Below are 20,631 nucleotides of genomic sequence, written 5' to 3'. Positions count from 1 at the left end.
CGGCCAGTTTCCGTGGATCACGGTGGCTCAGGGTCTCTCATGAGGTTGTGGTCAAGACATCAGCCTGGGCTGCAGTCACTTGGGCCTGGAGGATCCATGTCCACACTTGCTGGTGTGGCTGTCAGCCGGCCTCTGTCCTTGGCTGGCTATTGGTTGGAGGCTTCAGTTCCTGTTCATGTGAGACCCTCCATAGATGTGTGAGGGTCCTCATGATACTACATTTGGCTTCCACCGAAGCAAATGAGAGAAAAAACAATATTTTTGTAACCTAATTTCGGAAATGACACACTCTAGTTTCTGCTATATTCTGTTCTTTAGAACACAGTCACTAAGCCCAGCCTATACTCTGGGAGGAGAATTAAGCTCCACCTCTAGAAGACAGGAGTATGAAAGAATGTGTAGACCTATTTTTAAAGCCTTAAGTTCCTCTAAAAACTGTAAAAATAAAGTGACCATATCACCTTGCACTCTCACTCCTGGGCATGTTTTTCCAGAGAAAAACATGGTCCAAAAAGATACACACACCCCAGTATTCATTAATTACTGTTTACAATAGCCAAGACAATGGAAGCAAGCTCAGTGTCCACTGACAGGTGAATGGGTAAAGAGGATGTGGTGCATATATACGATGGAATATCACTCAGCCATTCACAGGAATGAAATAATGCCTCCTGCAGCAACACAGATGGACCTTGAAATTGTCGTATGGAGTGAAATAAGTCAGACAGAGACAGACAAACATCATATTATAGTGCTTATATGCAGAATCTACAAAGGTGATGCAAATGGCCTTACTTAGAAACCAGAAACAGACTCACAGGCTTAGAGAATGAACTTAGGGTTACGAGTTGAGGGAAGGGGCTGGGGAGAGGGATAGATCAGGAGTTCTCAATGGATGTGTTCAAACTTCTATATTTAAAATATCAGTAGATAACCGACAAGGACCTCTTGTCTAGCCTAGGGAACTCTCCTCAATATGATGCACCAACCTAAATGGGAAGAGAATTTGAAAAGAATAGACGCATGTATGTGTATAACTCAATCACTTTGCCGTACATCTGAAACTAACACAACGCTGTTGATCACCTATATGCCAATATAGAATAAAAAGTGAAAAGCAAATGATGTCAGCCCATCAAAAAAGCAATGCTTATTCTCAAAAGAGAATTTGAGATGTTATCTTGAGTACTTCCAGGCTCTTTGGTCATAACTAGGTGAAGCTGTGTAGGCTGTAGGTCCTAGGGAAGAACTTCAGTGGACTGGGAGTCTAAAGGGCTGCCCCACCCCCCTACTCCAATTTATTTGCACCTCAGTAAAAAGCCTCTTGATGAAAGTGAAAGTGAAGAGTGAAAAAGTTGGCTCAACATTCAGAAAATGAAGATCGTGGCATCTGGTCCCATCACTTCATGGCAAATAGATGGGGAAACAGTGTAAACAGTGTCAGACTTTATTTTTGGGGGGCTCCAAAATCACTGCAGATGGTGACTGCAGCCATGAAATTAAAAGACACTTACTCCTTGGAAGAAAAGTTATGACCAACTTAGGAAGCATATTGAGAAGCAGAGACATTACTTTGCCGACAAAGGTCCGTCTAGTCAAGGCTATGGTTTTTCCTGTGGTCATGTATGGATGTGGAAGTTGGACTGTGAAGAAAGCTGAGCCCCGAAGAATTAATGCTTTTGAACTGTGGTGTTGGAGAAGACTGTTGAGAGTCCCTTGGACTGCAAGGAGATCCAACCAGTCCATTCTGAAGGACATCAGCCCTGGGATTTCTTTGGAGGGAATGATGCTGAAGCTGAAACTCCAGTACTTTGGCCACCTCATGTGAAGAGTTGACTCATTGGAAAAGACTCTGATGCTGGGAGGGATTGGGGGCAGGAGAAGGGGACAACAGAGGATGAGATGGCTGGATGGCATCACTGACTCGATGGACTTGAGTCTGAGTGAACACCAGGAGTTGGTGATGGACAGGGAGGCCTGGTGTGCTGCGATTCATGGGGTCGCAAACAGTCGGACATGACTGAGCGACTGAACTGAACTGAACTGAACTGAAGGGTACTTTGTCTACCTGCCCTGAGGTGACATTGCCTCTGATTTTCATCCCTCAATCACTCCTTCCTTCTTGATCAGCTTTTACTTTAAGGGGGAGAGATGTCAGGACCAGATGTAAAGTCTGTCCAGAAAGATGCTGTCCAGAAAACCCTGATCGTTCACTCCCTCGTCTCCGTTACCATCATGCTGTTAAGGCAGCACTGAGAGGTGGTCCATATACCTGGCGGTATGGTCGGTCATGGGCTTCCCCAGCGGCTCAGTGATAACACCTCTGCCCGCGATACAGGAGCTGCCCGAAACATGGGTTCAGTCTCTGGGTTGGAAGATCCCCTGGCGGAGGATATGGCAACCCACTCCAGTGTTCTTGCCTGGAGGATCCCATGGACAGAGGAACCTGGTGGGCCAGAGTCCACAGGGTCGCAAAGAGTCGGTCTTGTGTGAAATGACGTAGCACACACACGTAGTTGGACAGGGCTCATGCACCCAAGAGAATGCAGAATCACTTAGGAAACAGTCACCATCTGTGCTCAGGGGAAGTTTTTTTTTAGTTTATTTTTGGAAGTTCATCTTGTACCTGATAGATATTAACCAGTTCTCTCGGCTAAATAGAAAAGCAGTGGCCTAGATTTCTTAGAATAGCTGTGGTTTAGTAGCCATCTAGAATAAAAGGATCTTATTTGTTTCTGTGTGACTAGTATTTTTCTTTTTAAGGGAAGTATCCTCTTGCTTGTAAAACTCAATCATCTTCACATTAAACATTTGAATCAATATAAAATGGTATAAAGTAGAGAGTTAAGATCCCATCTTCAGTTCCTCTCTCTAGAAATGAGCGCTGTTAAGGGGCTGATAGTGTATCTTCCCAGAGCTCTGGGCCAGTGTACTTCGTAGACAAACTGATGTGGCCATGGTGTGTTGCAGCGCTTGTGCTATTCATGCTGTTATTTCAATTTTAGGTTTCCTCGTACGGCGGGTACCTCACCTACCAGATTAAGTCGTTTGGACTACCTGCTGACATGGTTCCTCTGGAAAGGAAGCCGGCTGTGCAGCTCATTGTAGGTATCAGAGCACAAGCCAAGTGACAGGAAGTGGCAGTTGCAGCTTATGCCATTCTGATTTTAGGACATCTTTTCTTAAAAAATAATTTTATTTACATATTTCTTGGCTGCACTGGACCTTCGCTGCTGCTCGGGCTTTTCTCTAGTTGAGTCAAGTGGGGGCTACTCTTCCCTGTGATTCAGGGGCTTCTCTTCTTGCTGAGCACAGGCTCGGGGGCATGTGGGCTCAGCAGTCGCAGCTCCCCGGCTCTAGAGCTCAGGCCCAGTAGTTGTGGCTCACAGGCCTAGTCGTCCTGCAGCATGTGGGATCTTCCCGGATCAGGATTGGACCCGTGTCTCCTGCATTGGCAGGCGGACTCCTCACCACTGAGCTACCAGGCAACTCATAGGACATCTTGATAAGTGGCCTACAAGAAGTCTGGATTAAGTAATTTCCAGTATTTCGTAGAAACTTGAAGGGAAGTTGAGAGCATGTAGCACCTCCTCCAGATCCTGGGTGCCTGACTATCCCAGCCCTGAATCGTTTCTCTTTTCTTCCCTTCCAAGAACTTAACCATCTCCCTCCTGGCTTCTCACGATCATTGCCTCATTGTAAACTTGTTTTGTGTTTCTGTCTTTCAATTTCATTGCACACATGTTTTTGAGACTTCCCTTTTTGCAAAGTCACATTGCTGGGCTCATGAAGGCCAGGTGGTCCCTGTTGTCAAAAAAAAAAGTGTAATCTAAGGGGAGATGGGCTTCTCTCGTGGCTCAGTGGTAAAGAATCCGCCTGCAATGCAGGAGACCCAGGTTCCATTCCTGTGTCGGGAAGATCCCCTGGAGGAGGAAATGGTGACCCACTCCAGGATTCTTGGCTGGAGAATCCCATGAACAGAGGAGCCTGGCTACAGCCCATGGGGTCTCAAAGAGTTGTGACTAAGTGACTCAGCACAAACACGAGATACTGGGGAGCCCTTTTGGTTTTTTGAGAAGTGCATGCTATGTGCTGGGCACACAGTCCAGAACCACAGTCTAGCAATTTCCTTGAGGGCAGGGGTGATATACCATCCTGCTTTGAATCCCTCCAATGTACAGAACCTTGAACATGGGATGGGGTGCCATCACCTGATCTTGACTGTTTCTGGTTCATTTGCTGTAATTAATGTGTTGCAATTCCAGCTTCCTGAAGGACTTCTTTGTGTGTTTTGTGTAAGTGATGACTGGAAAACCCCACATGCCTCGTGCCAGCTGAGGGCCTCGCATTCTGGTAGCTTTTTGTGTTTAGGCACGGCTGTGCTATGTCCTGTTTCTGCTGGCACCCAAATGTATTGCGCTGTTGTTTTAAAAACTCGAAGGAACCTTCCTTTGCAAAACATCTTGAAAATGAAGCACCCAGGACTTTAGAGTTAAAGTTCAAGGAAAAATAGTTCCACAATAAAAACACTATTATGACGTGCTGTAGATCAGCCTCATTATTTTTTTACAGAGCATCTCAAATTCAGGCCATTAGTGTGCCTATATTTTACTGCCTCTGTTATTATGCAAACTGTTGGCACTCATGGAGAAGTGATGACCAAAATTTCTTCTTAATTTATCTTCAAACTTGGAAAGTAATTTAGGCTCATAAAGCATATACTCTGCTGCTTTGTTCCAAACCACTGAAATCAAAAGCTTATTGGGCATATTTCATAGATTAAGATTTTCAATGAGTGCTTGCAGATAATGCTCTTCTTTCTGAAAGGCCGGCTCTGATGAGTGAAACTTTTAGGGGTTTGGTGCCACAGAATAGCTGAGCTTCTCTATTGTGGGTGTGGGGTGAGGTTGCTGGTGGTGGATGCTGACTGTCCATCCCATTGTGCCCTGAAGAGTCGCTGTAATGGGGACTGGTGCAGAGGCTGAATGATGGGGCTTGTGCCCGCAGGGTCTTGGGCTGTGGGGTGAGCCCTGCTCCACGTGCCAGCCCTGCAGCACCCTGTCCATGCTCCCTGCACAGCCCGCAGCCAGCCTGCCAACCTCCTGCCCTCCCTCCCCTCCCCACTAACGACCCACCAGAGCACTTTCTTGCTCCCTGTCTTATCCTAGACAGTAGGGGAACTGGTCCCTCATGTTATCTGCAAAGCATATTTACTGATTTTTTTAATTGTTTCCATCTTTTTAAGCCACTTTTAGTCAAAGGAACTTTCCTGGTTTCCTATTTGTGAAAATGAACTCTATTAGGTCTTATTATTCCATTTCCGTGTTACTAATCCTTTTGCTTGTCGGTTCATCTTGCAGTTACTTTTTAGAATCAGTCATTTCATGTAAAGCAGATCCATAGACATGTGTTTGCAAATCAGCCATAAACTTTGAAACATGCCAGCCAAGCTACCAGCACATTCGTATTTGCCTTCCACAGGGTCAGCACATGTCCGTCATCTACCATGAGCCAAATCACCCCCGGCCAGACCGGCTGCATCATGGGCAAGTGCAGATGGTGGAGGTAAGGAAAAGTGAATGTGAGGTGGTTCTTTCTTTCGTCTTTTTTTTTTTTTTTTTTTTTGGCCACGCTGCAAAGCATGTGGGGTCTTAGTTCCCTGACCAGGGACCAAACCTGCACCCCTTGCACTGGAAGCTCTGCAGCTTAACCACTGGACCACCAGGGAGGCCCCTGAAATGGTTCTTGACGAGCCTTTCTGTCCTATGACTTAGCTCTTTCAAAGAGTTGGTTTTTCTTTTGACTTACTTTATGAATATAAAATATTAATTATACTTATGTAAATATAATTTAGATATATAAATTAAAATTAGAAATTATATAAAGTATACAGAGCTCCAACCTCACAGGGCTTTGTTTGCACTATCTTTATGGCACTTAAACAGGAAACCATCCTGTCTCTTGTTTTACAGTTAAGTATCCTTATTGTATAAACTCCATGAGTCTGTCATGCTCCGATACACCTCGCATTTGTCCTCAGGATTCCTTCAGTGCCTGGAACCTGGTGGCTTTCCAACAAATGTGCTTGGGGTAAATAAATAGAAAAGTCACAAGCACATCTAATACCAAAAGAAATAAGAATAATATAGTTAAATAAAGGAGAGCTTATCAAATTATGTGTGCGTGCATGCTAAGTCCCTTCAGTCATGTCCAACTCTTTGTGATGCTATAGACTGTAGCCTGCCAGGCTCCTCTGTCCATGGGATTCTCCAGGCAAGCATACTGGAGTGGGTTGCCATGCCCTCCTCCAGGGGATCTTCCTAACCCAGAGATGGAACCCACATCTCTTACACCTCCTACATTGGCAGGCAGGTTCTTTACCCCCAGTGCCACCTGGGAAGCCCTATCAAATTGTAGAACATTGTATTACACCTACTTGGTTACAACTATTCCTTTAAGCAATGTTCCAATTATATTATTAAATTTGTCCAGGGATTTCCCTGGTGGTGTACTGGCTAAGACTTCAAGCCCCCAGAGTGGGGGCATCCAGGTTCAATGCCTGGTCAGGGAGCTAGATTCCAGTCACACATGAGGAAATGAAGATGGAAGATCTGAGTGCCACAAATAAAACATGGCACAGGCAACTAGAGAAATAAATAAAAATATTTAAATATGTCCAGTGAGAATTGTTAAATATATCCTCAAGGGGCTACTTTTTCAAGTACCTTAAACTTGCAGACATGCTGTAACATTTCTGTACTGGTCCATCCATATGGTGGGATACCATTTGGCAATAAATAGAACAAAAAGTATTGGTGACTTCCAAAGTGTGGATGAAGCCCCAAAATATTATGCTGAAGGAAAGAAGCAAGACACAAAAGTCCACATAGTATGTGATTCTGCTTATATGAGAGAGGTTATGCCAGCAAAAATGGTGAAGAACCTCTTCCAATTTTTCCTCCACAAAAGCAATGAGAAAACTGGCAAATGTGGTCAAAATCAACTAGTTTACAAGTCTTGACAATTAACCAAAGGCTAGCAGTAATCTGCAAAGCATTTATTCCAGAAAAAAAAAAAAGCCTGAATCTTTTGCCACTAAATACTATAGTACTCCGTGATCTGCGGGTGGTCGAATCGATGAATTTGAAGCCACAGATGTGGAGAGTGGACTGGGAAGGTTTTCATGGATTTTTGAGTCCCAGAGGGTTGTCACCCCTAATACCTGCACAGTTCAAGGGTCAACTCTATATTGCAAATAGTTGGAAGTAGGGTTTTGAAGATATTTGCACAGTCACGTTCACTGCAACACTGTTCACAGTAGCCAAAAGGTGGAAGCAAGTGAAATGTCTATTGAAAGCCGACGGGATAAAGAAAATGTGTCACATACACGCTGGAATGGTATTCAGCCTTAAAAAGGAAGAAAGTTCTGTCGTATGCTAGAACGTGAATGAAATCTGAGCACATTCCACCAAGTGAAATAAGCAAGTCATGAAGAGATAACTGCTATGTGATTCCACTTATATGAAGTATTTAAACTCCTCAAATTCATAGGAACAAAGGAGAGTGGTAGTTGCCAGGGGCTAGGGGAGGAGGAAGAGGCAGTTATTGCTTAATAGGTGCTGAGTTTCAGTTTTGCAGGATGATAAAGTTCTAGAGATCTGTTGCACAATCACGTGAATGTAGTTAATACTACCGTACACCCGGCTTCCATGGTGGCTCAGGAGGTAAAGAATCTGCCTGCAATGGGGGAGACTGGGGTTCAATCCATGGATGAGGAAGATCCCCTGCAGAAGGGACTGGCTACCCACTCTGGTGTTTTTGCCTGGAGAATCCCATGGACAGAGGAGCCTGGTGGGCTACAGTCCATGGGATCGCATAGAATCGGACACAACTGAGTGGCTAACACTTTCATTTCACTTCACCATACTGTTAAAAATGATTAAGATGGTAAATCTTATGTTACATGTTTTTACATCATAAAAATAAAATAATATGAATGTGTGTGTGCAAGAAAAGGTTGGACTTTCTGTCACAATTATGAACATTTAATGAATGATCTGAGCTGTGCAACTTACTCTGTTTCCATATGCCTCTCTGCTCATTCTCACTCCCTTTATGCTTGTACAAGCAAAAGTGTATTGTGCAATAAGCTGAGCACTGAGAAATCTGACTTCATTTTATTGTTCTTTGTTTTCTGCCTTCATTTTCCCCCCCTTTCTCGTGGCTCTCTTCCTTCTTGGGAACAATCCAGGATATGTGACTTCTGAATGTAAATCTGCTGTGTCTACTTACCTATCTCATTTTAGTGTTTTCCCTGATGCATACATTTTATTAACTTTTATTGGGTATCCCAGGTGGCTTACTGGTAAAGAATCCACCTGCCAATGCAGGACATGTTGGTTCAATCCCTGGCTCAGGAAGATCCCCTGGGGAAGGAAATGGCAACCCACTCCCATATTCTTGCCTGGGAAGTCCCATGGACAGAGGAGCCTGGCAGGCTGTAGTCCATGGGGTCACAAAAGAGTCAGACATAACTTAGTGACTAAACAACAACCACAACAAATAGTTGCTTTGCCAGGTTGGGGTAGTTTCTGTTGTGCAGCAAAGTGAATCAGCTATATATATACATATATCCCCTCTTTCTCTGATTCCCTTCCCATTTAGGTCACCGTAGAGTCTCTTCAGTGGGCCAGTGGTAAAGAATCCACCTGCAAGGCAGGAGACCCAGGTTCGATCTCTAGATCAGGAAGATCCCCTAGAGGAGGGCATGGCAACCCACTCCAGTACTGTTGCCTGGACAATCCCCATGGACAGAGGAGCCTGGTGGGCTACAGTCATAGGGTCACAAAGAGTCGGACTCAAGTGACTTAGCACGCATGCACGCAGAGCGTTGAGTAGAGCTCCCTGTTATGCAGTAGGTTCTTACTAGTTATCTAGTTATACATAGTAATGTTGAGTTTATACATAATAAACTGGGAAACTAGGAACAGTTTACTGTGTATAAACTACATACTATAATCTGTGTAGTTTATACATAGTAAACTAGGGAACCCTGGCGTACTACACTCCATGGGGTCACAAAGAGTTGGACATGACTGAGTGCCTGAACAGCAGTGTGTATGTATGTCAGTCCCAGTCTCCCGGTCTATCCCACCTTCCCCCCTTGGTAACCATAAGTTTGTTCTCTACTCCTGATGCATTTTCAGTGTCGTTTGTTGGGCTCCTTCTGGCTGGCTGTCTTGCGGTCCCTGGGACTGAGTTCGCCTCTCTGCTTTCACGTGTAGGGAAACTTCAGACATGCCAGTAGCCATGCCCCCGTGTCCCGGGAGGAGCTGATGACCGTGCTGTCTAGACTGCAAGGTGTGCACCTCCGGGGCCTCTACTTCACCGAGACGCAGCGGCTCACCCTGAGCGGGGTGGGGCTGGAGGAGGCCTCGGAAGCAGGAAGTGGACGCCGAGCAAAGAGCGTGGAGATGTGTGCCTGCCCCCCTGACTACACTGGTGACTCCTGCCAGGTAGGAGCTGCCCCTCAACCATCAAATGCCCTGGAGGGCTCCTGGGGCTGGCGCTCCTGTCTGCTGTCCAGCCCTCTTGGACGGCCTGGAGCCCTCTGACCATCAAACAAGTTTCTGCTGGGTGTCTAGCGTCTTATCTTATAAAAATGAAAAAAAAAAAATAACTTGTCTCAAAACCCATCAGAAAGCATTAGGAGTTCAGTGGATCCTGGGGGTTGCAGAAATCTGGACTTTCCGGGAGGCAGGAAGGAAGTAACCCTGCATGTCCCAATATGTGAGCCACTGCCTTCCCAGGAGCTGATCCAGGGTCCGCTTGCCTTTCCTTAATCCAGGGCCTCTTTCCAGCACCCATCCCCCCACAGAGTTATAGTCCAGATTCTTCAGGGGAAGTTTCAGGCCAAGTTTCCAGCTCACAGCAGATCCTCAGCAGATGCCCAGTCAACTTGACTGTCCTCAGGGTGCTGTAACATGAAGCTATTTCATATCTCAAGCTGCAAATATTTCCTCTTCCTGAAGAGAGGGAAAGAAAGCACAGTGGGTAGTACAGTGAATAGGAAATAGCACACACTGGCATCTTGAGAATTCCAGACGCCTGTCGGATATGCAATTAGCAACTTCCCCTCCCGACCCCTGGATTGCAGGAAACCCTAAAGGTGATCTGCACATCGGTTCTTTTTTTAACCTGCAGGTATAATATCTTTGCAGATTAAAATGCGACCTATTTTGCAGGTTAAAATATAATATACTCACTGTGGTTTTCTCGGGATTCCTGCCAGGTAACTTTTAGTCCGCAGGTACCTCCGCTCTTTGTCCCCCTGTCTTCTCTGTCTTTTCTAGCCCGATTAAGTGAAATTTCTAGCCCGAGGGAAAGAGAGGGACCTCTGGCTCACCACCCTGCTGCCCAGGGCGTGTTCTAGGCACATGACTCAGCCTGTGATTTACAGCTGCGAGTGCTGTCTGGGGGGTGAGGTGGGTAGAAGGTGATGCCTGCCCCACCTGGCAGGAATTACAGAGTAGCGCGTTTGCCCGCGGGACTGTTATATGCGCTCTCTCCCAGGCTGACTCACAGGTGAAGTTTACAGGTGGGGCCTCCTGCCGCAGACAGCCTGCCTTCTACCTGAGTCAGCCCGGCCTGGGCAGCGAGCAGGAAGGGCAGGTATAAGAGGAAGAGGCAGAGGTCTGTGCGCAGCCAGCGGGACGCCCAGGGACCACGATGCCCCCGGCAGTGAGGTGGTCTGCCCGGAGTGTGGGATGGCTGTGGATCTTTGGGGCAGCCCTTTGGCAGTGTCTGGGGTACAGTTCACAGCAGCAAAGGGTAGTGCTTCCTCCATCTCCGGGTCAATACCAACTGCAAGCAAGTTATTTGGAGCTTAAGCCCAACCAGGTAACGGCCCTTTTACGTTTTGCTTTGGGTAGGGGAGGGTTCCCAGCTCCCTGAGATTTCAAGGCAGGGTAATGAGTGAGGAGTGGGTGGGCTGGGGGAGGGGCCGATGGCTTCACCATCCGCTGACTGGCAGTGTTCATTACGGTGCCTTACGGTGCCTGACAGATCGCTCTCCTGGGCTATTAACCACAAACCGTATAAACATCAGCCCACCTGGAAATGCCGAGGCAGCTAGAGTTTGAATGCCTGTGGGATGTTCATGTCTAGGAAACTTTGTGCCCTTTCTAGACGAACCCAAGCCTTAGGATAAGAGTCTGGATGCCTGTAGGTTTCCAGGTTCTGCTTGGGAGAAAAATGACCTATAAAGTAAACCTTGAGAATCAGTGGAATCCCTATTTAAGATTAAGAAAAGTGATGAGATCAATTTTGTGTAATACCTAACAAACGTGCTTCAATTTGCCAGGCATTAAACATTCATAAATTCTGCTTTCACTGTATTTAAACTTCCTGGATGGTACTTGTATATTCACAGAGAAATAAATTCTATGGCTGCTAAAGTGATCCAGGAAACTTGATAGAGACATCATTTTATCATTTATACTACAAAAGTTTATTGGAAAAGTTATCCTGAAAAATTATCACTTAAAAAATTAGTAGTTGCAAAGTCTCTTTACTGAAGTAACATGTTAGGACACATTCGTTTTCATTTAGAATAAGTCTTCAATACAGTCTGAATAGTTGAACAGAATTGTATGTTAAATGTAGAGTTTGTGTGCTTTATAGAGGTGAGAAAATAATTATATTTCCATAACCGACAAATGTTCTGAGAGTCACATGATACATAGTTCTTACGGAGTGCTTTTCTATTTCTAAGCAAAAGCAAATTAAGATGGGTGATTTACCTTTAATCAGGATAGACCATCCTCACCCACCAAAGAATATTTAATTAAAGCTTTTACTGGGCATGTTGTCATAAATAAACCATATATATTTATTATTTAGATAATTTGTTCTGTATTAAATCGGGTAATTTTATAAGCATGTAATGGGGTATGTGGTGATAATTATAAGGCCCCGTGCCTTATTAGTAGAGATTATTTGTAGATACGCTCATACCACCACTGGCTGAATTAAGTTCAAATGTATCTCTCAGTTGTGCTTTCAGCTCAAGAACATTCCTTTCATGTTTGGATTCTCCTTAGACAAGCCCATTCAGTAATCTAAGGTTTTGTAGTGCATTCTTTTGCCTTGACATGGTTCCTAATAGCTGAAGGGAAAATTATATTGGAAATTATAGTATTGTTATTGTGTATGATTTGGCATCATTGTGTGTAGCTTTAGAAGGAATTTCTAGCAGCAACTGGAATATTCAACTCTGGGGAGTGTGTGAGCTTCTTTTTCCCTTTGGCCTGCCCAGGTAGAGACCTTTTAGGCCATGAATGAATGAGAGCAAATTTCCCTTGGCTATAGCCTCAGAGTCTCATAGATGTATGTGCTGTTTAAAGAGATTAGATTAAAGATCATCTTTATCTTGAAGTATTAGTTTTTCCTGATGCCTTAAAGATAGGCCCTGTAGGAGATCAGTGAAGGAAACTAGAGACTACACCTAAGTTTAATCGGTGATTGGCTCTGCCAAAATGAAGAAAATGACTTTCAAGGCAGAAATTCTCTTTAGAGGTAGAAATCTAAGTAACTTTTAATGGCTGGTATAAGAATAATTGCTTTTTTTTTTCCTACTGGGGGCATTCTTTTTAAAAAGTTATTTATTTAATCATTTATGGCTGTGCTGTGGCACAGAGGTTAAAGTGTCTGCCTGCAATGTGGGAGACCTGGGTTCGATCCCTGGGTTGGGAAGATCCCCTGGAGAAGGAAATGGCAACCCACTCCAGTATTCTTGCCTAGAGAATCCTGTGGATGGAGGAGCCTGGTGGGCTACAGTCCATGGGGTCGCTAAGAGCCGGACACGACTGAGCGACTTCACTTGGGTCTTCATCACTGTGCATGGGCTTTCTCTAGTTGCAGCAAGCAGGGCTACTCTCTAATTGGCAGTGCTTGAGCCTCTCATTTTGGTGGCTTCTCGCTGCGGAGCATGGGCTCTAGGCACACGGACTTAGCTGCCCTGGAGCAGCTGGAATCTTCCTGCACCAGAGATCAAACCTGTTCCCCTGCATTGGTGGGCAGATTCTTAACCTCTGGCCCACCAGGGAAGTCCCAGGGACATTCTTAACTAGACTTTTCAAAAAATATATCAGTTCATAAAAAAAACCCATAATTCTTCTCATCCACATGAAAAATAATAACTTGCAGCATTATACTGGAAGAAGACGATATAGAGGAGATAGGGTTAATCAGAGCAATGTTGAACAAGAGAACAAGACCAGCTCAAGGAAATTGCCTTAAGCTGGGTCTTTGTGTTCAGTGGGAACCAAACATCCCTATCAAGTTCTGTACAAGAATGCAAGCTGTTTCCTTTCCCCCAGGGTTCCCTGTCACCTGTGGTCTGGTGAGTGGCAGTGAATGGGTTCCACTGGACCTGCCATTATTGATTAAATCCCAGTGGTGATCCCAGCTTTCCCCTCCTCCCATCCAGCTCCCCCACCAGCCCAAATCCACACTTGGAAAAGGGATGGCTACCCAAAGAGAACTTGAACTTGAAGGGATTTGCTCAGAGGTCCTCCCCGCTGGTGGACTGAGGTCCTGATCCTCTTTGCTTTCTCAGCCTTCCATGCCTCTACTGGCCCTCAAAACAACTGGCTTGAGAAGGAGAGGCACCCAACTTCCATAGTCAACCCCCTACACCCCGTTTGCTCTGATTTCCCCACCACACATCTCCCATTCCACCACAAACTCACATACCTACCAGGATGTGAAAACAGCAGAAAACCTGGTGGAAAAAGCAAGCAAACCTGGCTTGCATTGGAAAATGGAAGTTCACACACTGACCAAAGTAGGGAGGATAGAAAGGTCAATGCTTGACAGTCAGGATGGTCACCTGCCTCAGATAATAAATTTCTTTCTTTGTATTGACTAAATGGTTTGTTTGCAAAACAGGGATGCAGCCCTGGATACTATCGTGAGAACAAAGGCTTATACACCGGACGGTGTGTTCCCTGCAACTGTAACGGGCATTCCAATCGCTGCCAGGATGGCTCGGGAGTATGCATTGTGAGTAAACTGAGCTGGAATGTTACTAACAAACGTTCTGTGTCTCCCGGCCCCCCTCCGCTAGGCCCTCAGACATCAGACGTCACCTTTACCGAACCCTAAATAGAGGTGATTATGTAAGCAGGGGATGGAGTGGTGGGGGTGCAGGGTGAAGCACCAGGTAACCAGGTTTTCCCTCTATTTTTTTTTTCTAGAGATTTCTTTTCCTGTGTACCATTTTTAAAGTTTTTATTGAACTTGTTACAGTTTTGCTTCTGTTTTATGTTTGGGGTTTTTTTCTTTTGGCTGTAAGGCATGTGGGATCCTAGCTTCCCAACTAGAACCCTCACTCCCTGCATTAGAAGGTGAAGTCTTAACCACTTGACTGCCAGGGAAGTCCCTTTTCCCTCCATTTTAACATGCCCCGTCAGAGAATGTTCTGTCTGAGCAATTAAATTACACCTTAGCTTCTGAATCTCACTAGATGATAAATAATGGGTAGATGCTGGGGTTTAACTCTTGCCGTGCATGTGTGCTAAGTGGCTTCAGTCGTGTCCGACTCTTTGCAACCCTGTGGACTATAACCCACTACACTGCTCTGTCTATGGGATCCTCCAGGCAAGGATACTCGCATGACATCCTTGCCATGCCCTCCTCCATCTTTCCAACCGAGGGGTCAAACCTGTGTCTCCTGCAGCTACCGCACTGCCAGCAGATTCTTTACCCCTGAGCCACCGGGGAAGCCCTAGCTCTTGCCAGGATATGGTAAACCAGAGCTACTCCTTTGGACCTCAGTTTTGTTGAGGGTGGCGTGGGGCAGGAGGTTGCAGGGAGGAGACCTCATTGCTGTCAGATGAGCAGTGGCTGAAGAAATTGATCAGAGGAGGAGGAGATGCTGGCAAAGGCTGAAGGCACACTCTCCATCCATCAAACACTAACCCCCATGGCTGCCAAGGCAGTGCGTTTATGGGGGAAGACAGGCAAGGGGAGTCCCAGTGGTTTATGACTTAGCCACCAGAAAACTACCTTCTTTGGGTATGTTTTAGAAAATTCTCCCACACAAAACTAGGTTCTCAGGAGATTTTTCTCATGCATCCTGAAGCAAAACAGTTTTTATTCTGCTATCTTCCTGCCTATCCTCAGAGGTCCCCCCTCCAGTAGCCACGGCCTCCCCAGCTAGAAGGAAGATGGACAGTTCTGAGAAAAGGAGGCCACGTTGGTGCCTGAATACAGAGCCCCCACTTCTTTTGTGCGGTTGAGAAATACGTTGTCCTGGCGTGGGCTTCCTCTGCATTGTGTGAAGCACCTAGAGTGTGTTTCAGCTCTTTGAGTTCCTAGACTGTTTTATGCCCATTCAGCGTGTCCTGAGGAGCTATTTCCTCTGCAAGACGGAACAGGCCAGGACAGGAAATTGTCGTAAAGAGGCTGACAGAATATTTTGTAGGATTTTAGCCTTATAAGTTCCAAAAGTGTAAGAGATGTCAGGCAGTATTATTTTCCAGCTCTTTGGTATCTCATGTAATCGTTTGTATTTCATACTGTGTGATGGGTGTAACACAGGTAGACACTGTCATGAAAAATACTTATCTTGCTGTTGAGTCATTGCAAGGCCACTTTATAAAAGCTGCCAGAGAACAAAGGGAGTTTTCTCTGTAGTCCATCCACCCAGTGAAGGGATCGCTAGTGAGAGTCATAATTCATGTTTCAATCAAACAACAATATTCTCTTTCTCACTTTTCTTTGCAGCTCCGTCTTCCCTTGTCCTTGACGGCCACATTCCCTCTAGAACTGATTCATTCAGGGAACCCTTGCTGAGTATTTGCTCTTATGGGAAGGACCAAGCTAAGTGCTGGGGTTAGAGCCATCGGACATAATCCCTACTCTCAGGAGGCTTGCTGTGTGGTGGGGGGTGTGCCTGTGTACACACATGTACATGTGCACACGAGTACACGCACACGGGTGCAGCTCAGTGGCAGGCTGTGGGTGCTAGCCCTGCTCTCCAACATGGCCCTTGCCCGGGAGCCGCGCACACAGCCCCATCCTCAGAAAACAGAAGTGAGGAGACCCAGCCCCTTTCGCTAGCAGACGGGATCCTGTACACTGGCCCCCACTTCCCGAGGTCCAGAGTCAATTCTGAAATCTGAGACCTTCACACATGTGCGCCTCTCCCTGTCCTTTCAAGTATAAGCTTCAAAGGGTGAAAAGAAGCCAGCCCACCCCCCGCCAGTGAAGCAGCATGTGGCCAGCAGGGAGGCAGCCGAAGCCAGTGACGTGTCCTGTGGGCGCTGCTGGCCACCGGAGCTCTGATGACCGGCTCCGTGCTCTCCGCTGAGGCGCTGCTGTTCCGCCTTCTCCTGGCCGCTTCCTCTCCCTTCCTCTGCCTTTGCTACCCAGTCACATCTCAGCTTCCCTTCGTTTCCTTCCCTCCTCTCTCTTCTCATCGTCGTTCTTCAGTTTTCCTCCTTTTTATATATTTTTAAGGGAATTTTACTTTTCAATTATCTTACTTTATTTTTTATGCTTAACACATGTGATTGCTCAGTTGTGTCTGACTCTTTGCAACCCCATAGCCAGGCTCCTCTGTCCATGGGATTTCCCAGGCAAGATTATTGGAGTGCATTGCCACTTCCTGCCTCAGAGAATAAAGGATCTAAACCATGTCTCTTGTGTCTCCTGCATTGGCAGGAAGATTCTTTACCACTGGTACCACCAAGGAAGCCAATTTTATATTTATTTTAATTATTTTATTTATTTGACTGCCCCAGCTCTTAGATGAGGCATCAAACTCTTAGTTTCAGCATGTGGAATCTAGTTTCCTGATCAGGAATCAAACCCAGGCCCCCTGCATAGGGAGTTCGAAGTCCCATCTACTGGCCCACCACACTGGTTTTCGTCCTTTTTATTCCTTGCTGCTGGAGCCAGTCTTCCCCTGCCTCCAGGATGATTTATCTGAAACTCACAGCTGACTCAGGGGTCCCCTGAGGCTCATTACCAGACGTTCACACTCCTCAGGCAGCCTCAGGGCCCCTTGATCTGTGCTGCCACCTCTCCAGCCATAGCCTGCCCCCTTGCACTTCACCCTCGGGAGCACCAGCTGCTGCAGGTTGTCTGTCCATACCACTATGCTCCTGCAAGACTGAGGTCCTGTGCACACCAACCCCTGCACCCAGTGTGTCCTTCCTCCTTTCTCCACCTAGCTCCTTCCTCTTCTTCTGTCCTCCACACAGGCCTCATCACCTCCCTGAGGCTCCTCTGGCTATTAGGGCATGCTGCCAACACCTCTGTCATCGTATTTCCCACCCCTGAGTCAGGGTTCCAATCTATCTTTGTGCCCCTGATACCTAGCATAGCTGAGCAGCTAGTTCACGCACAGTAGATATTTGCCATCACTTGGACCTTGGAAAGCACATGCTGTGAGGGTGGATATGGATTCATTCATTCACTCACTCATTGACAGTAAAACAAGGAAATCTGATAGGTAGATGCCTCAAATTTGCAGGACTGAGGAAGACAGATTTCAGGGTAGATGCTTTCAGCTGAGAGTGAGTGGTATTTCAGACATTCTTATGGGCTTTTTATCAAGCAACTCAGTTTCTAACCCCCTTCTATGCTCCTTTCCCTGTGCCCCTGTAAAGGCCCAGAGTTCAGAGGGGTCTGGGGAGGATTTATCATAGGATTCAGGTAACCTCACCACAATTCTTGCTTCTCCACATTCTTACTTCCTCAGTGTTTTCAGCTCAGAACTAAGTTGACATTGGACTGAAACATCTCTCTCCAGGCAGTTCTTCTTTAAAATTGTCATTTGGAGCCATAAAAGAAAGGAAACTGGGACTTTTCTGGTGATCCAATGGCTAAGACTCTGAGCTCCCAAGGCAGGGGGTTTGAGTTCAATCCTTGGTCAGGAAGCTGGATCCCACCTGCCACAACTAAGACGCTGCATGGCCAAGTAAATAAATAATAAAGAAAGGGAGCTAATGTGAAAAGGGGAACACTTGGGTCAAAAGAACACATGTTTCTGAGAGAGTCAGGGAGGCCGAGCAAAGTAAACGTACAGGAAGCCGCCAGCACCCTCACCTGACACCCCTGAGAGACTCCTCTCTGGATCCTACAAGTCCTGATAACCTTGGAAAGTGGGCATTATTTTAACTGTACATTTTAGGAAAATTAGAATAGTATATAAATCATACACCATTTATATTGATTTATATGGACCTTCCCTGGCAGTCCAGTGGTTAAGACTTCACACTCAGCCACTTCCACACAGTGTAGGGGACACAGGTTCAGTCCCTCGTCAGGGAACTAAGATCCCACATGCCATGTGGCATGGCCAAAAAAAGTTGATTTATTAAAAAACACCAAGGCCCAGAGAGGTGAAGGGACTTGCCCAAGATCCCCACAGCTATGGAATGTTCAAGTGGGATTTTAACCCCACTGATCTGGCTCCATTTCACCCTTCCTCCCCATGATAACACCGAATAGCTGATGGAAGGGCAAGTACACTATTTTTCTGGCACCAACAATGATTGGCTGGGTAGGAAAAGGCATATGATTAACAAAACCTATATTGCTGTGTCAGAGGATTTGAGTTATAATTGTGTGAGTAATTAAGATGACAGCAATCTCAATAGTAATAAATGTAATAGGTTGTTATTAATTTTACCGTTTCTCTCTCCCAAGAACTGCCAGCATAACACTGCAGGGGAACACTGTGAGCGCTGTAAAGAGGGTTACTATTGGAACACCGTTCATGCATCCTGTAGAGTCTGCCCATGTCCTCATTCAGACAGGTACTGTAGAGGTTTGACAGTAATCTATAAAGACAGGAAGTATTGAGTTGGCAGAAAAGTTCATTCGGATTTTTTGTAGCCGTGATGGAAAAACCCGATTTAACTCTTTGGGCCAACCCAATAGTTTGATGGGTGTCTAGGGCTGGGGAATGGGTGGTGGGAAGAAATGGGAAGGGGCTGATAAATGGCATAAAATTTCTTTTAGAGGTGATGAGAATGCTCTAAAATTGATTGTGGTCATGACTGTGCAATTCTGTGAACACACTAAAAGCCATTGAATCTAACATTTTAGGTGGGTGGATTGTATGATATGTGAAGTCTATCTCAATAAAACAATTTTCTATTTTTAAAAAAGGAATAACAAAATGGGAACAAAACCAAACAAAAACAGACTCTCCAAGTTGTGTTCTTCAGAGTTTTGCGTTTTCCTCTTTTCTTTTGCTATTCGTTCAATGGCTAAGCAATTTATTGAGCACCATCCCTTCTCCAGATGCTGGGGTAACTGCAGTAAAGAAGGCTGGCAAAGACATTAAGCTTCACCTGAAGAATGTGAGGAGAGAGTGGGGTTATTACTCAGTAAAATGTGCACAAATCAGTCTGAAGTATAACTTCAGAGATGGGCCACACCACTGAGAAAAGGGTTATGTGATAGACAGTGAGCAGATTCTTTACAGAGGGTGGTAGCAGAGCTTTCTGGAGTTGTTGGGCAGGGACTCCTGAGTGATGAGGTGGAGTACCAAGACAATATGATGAGGGTCCATGGGAAGGGGGAAAAAAACAGATGAGAAAACTCCTGTGATTGTTTGTAGACAGTAAGAAGGCATGGATGGCTTGATTGCACTGAGAGAGAGCTGGCTGGGAGATGAGGTTGGTGGGACAGCCAGAATACAGATCATGTACCTTTCAGGCTAGAGTAAGGCACTTGGATGTTAAGGATTTTTATCCTCAGTGTGATGGAAGCCACAGGACAGTTCTGAGCCTTAGAGAGATGTGAGCTGCATTATCATCCAGGCTCCAGGAAGGTCAGTAGACTCTGTAGGTAGAAAGCCATCATTTTCCTTTCGTGATAATCCAGGTTCAGTTTGGCTTTGGCACTTTGTCCTACTCTTGCTCATAATCACATGTTCACTGTGAGTCCAGACAAAATATAAACAGGTAACCAAGTGAAGCAAGATTTGATTTGAAAAATCAGAATGATGGTGATCAAGTACCAGTAGTGCACAGGTTCAGGAGCAAGTGTGGACCACAAGGCTGGCTGATATCAGCTGAGCTAGCAGAGAAATTGGCCAAGTCTTAAAATTATTAGAAGCCACCTGCCCAATGTGGCTTTTCTGGAGATGCATATTTGAAATATCCACTCTGGTTTGCTATCTGTGTGTTTGATACTCCTTAAACCTGCCCGGTCCTGTGGCTTTATTTGTAAAGGGATCTATCACTTGACACTTGCCCAGGCTTGTTTGAACAGAAGCTGGAGAGAGTAAAAAGCTGCAAGATGTTCACAGGGTGCTTGGGGAAAGCGTTTAATCTTTGGTTGCAAAGCATGTTATCATCGAGGTCAGCTTTCAGCTTCTGTGTAGTTGAAGTAACACACATTTCCTAGGATGTATCAGTAAAATCCTATTTTTATCTAATTCTCCTTCCAGCAATATTAATACTGCTGACAAATTTCTAACTGTCCCTTTAAAGGTGTAACTCTATATCTATCTAATTGTCCAAGAGAAGCTTCCCAAATAAGAACTCTTTGAAACTTCCCTTGTGGTCAAGTGATTAAGAATCCACCTTCCAGTTCAGGGGATGTAGG

At 45.6% G+C, this 20,631-nt stretch overlaps 1 protein-coding gene across 5 annotated transcripts in view; it reads left to right on the top strand.

The window, feature by feature from the left end:
• LAMA3 (laminin subunit alpha 3) overlaps positions 1 to 20,631 on the top strand; it is a 253,721-nt gene that overhangs the window by 163,827 nt on the left and 69,263 nt on the right. For 4 of the 5 annotated variants that reach the window (XM_069569260.1, XM_069569259.1, XM_069569261.1 and 1 more), the window contains 5 exons: positions 3,006 to 3,104; positions 5,482 to 5,565; positions 9,285 to 9,515; positions 13,951 to 14,064; positions 18,721 to 18,830. In XM_069569260.1, coding sequence (XP_069425361.1) covers positions 3,006 to 3,104; positions 5,482 to 5,565; positions 9,285 to 9,515; positions 13,951 to 14,064; positions 18,721 to 18,830 — 638 coding nt within the window. Of the gene's footprint in view, positions 1 to 3,005; positions 3,105 to 5,481; positions 5,566 to 9,284; positions 9,516 to 10,710; positions 10,900 to 13,950; positions 14,065 to 18,720; positions 18,831 to 20,631 lie in introns of those variants that run through there. The other variant, XM_069569263.1, reaches the window with a different exon arrangement.

This window comes from Ovis canadensis, chromosome 23 (genome assembly GCF_042477335.2).
Source record: "Ovis canadensis isolate MfBH-ARS-UI-01 breed Bighorn chromosome 23, ARS-UI_OviCan_v2, whole genome shotgun sequence".
Taxonomy (NCBI): domain Eukaryota; kingdom Metazoa; phylum Chordata; class Mammalia; order Artiodactyla; family Bovidae; genus Ovis; species Ovis canadensis.
The sequence above is the reverse complement of the archived record's forward strand: the minus strand, read 5'-3'. Positions and strand labels throughout refer to the sequence as shown.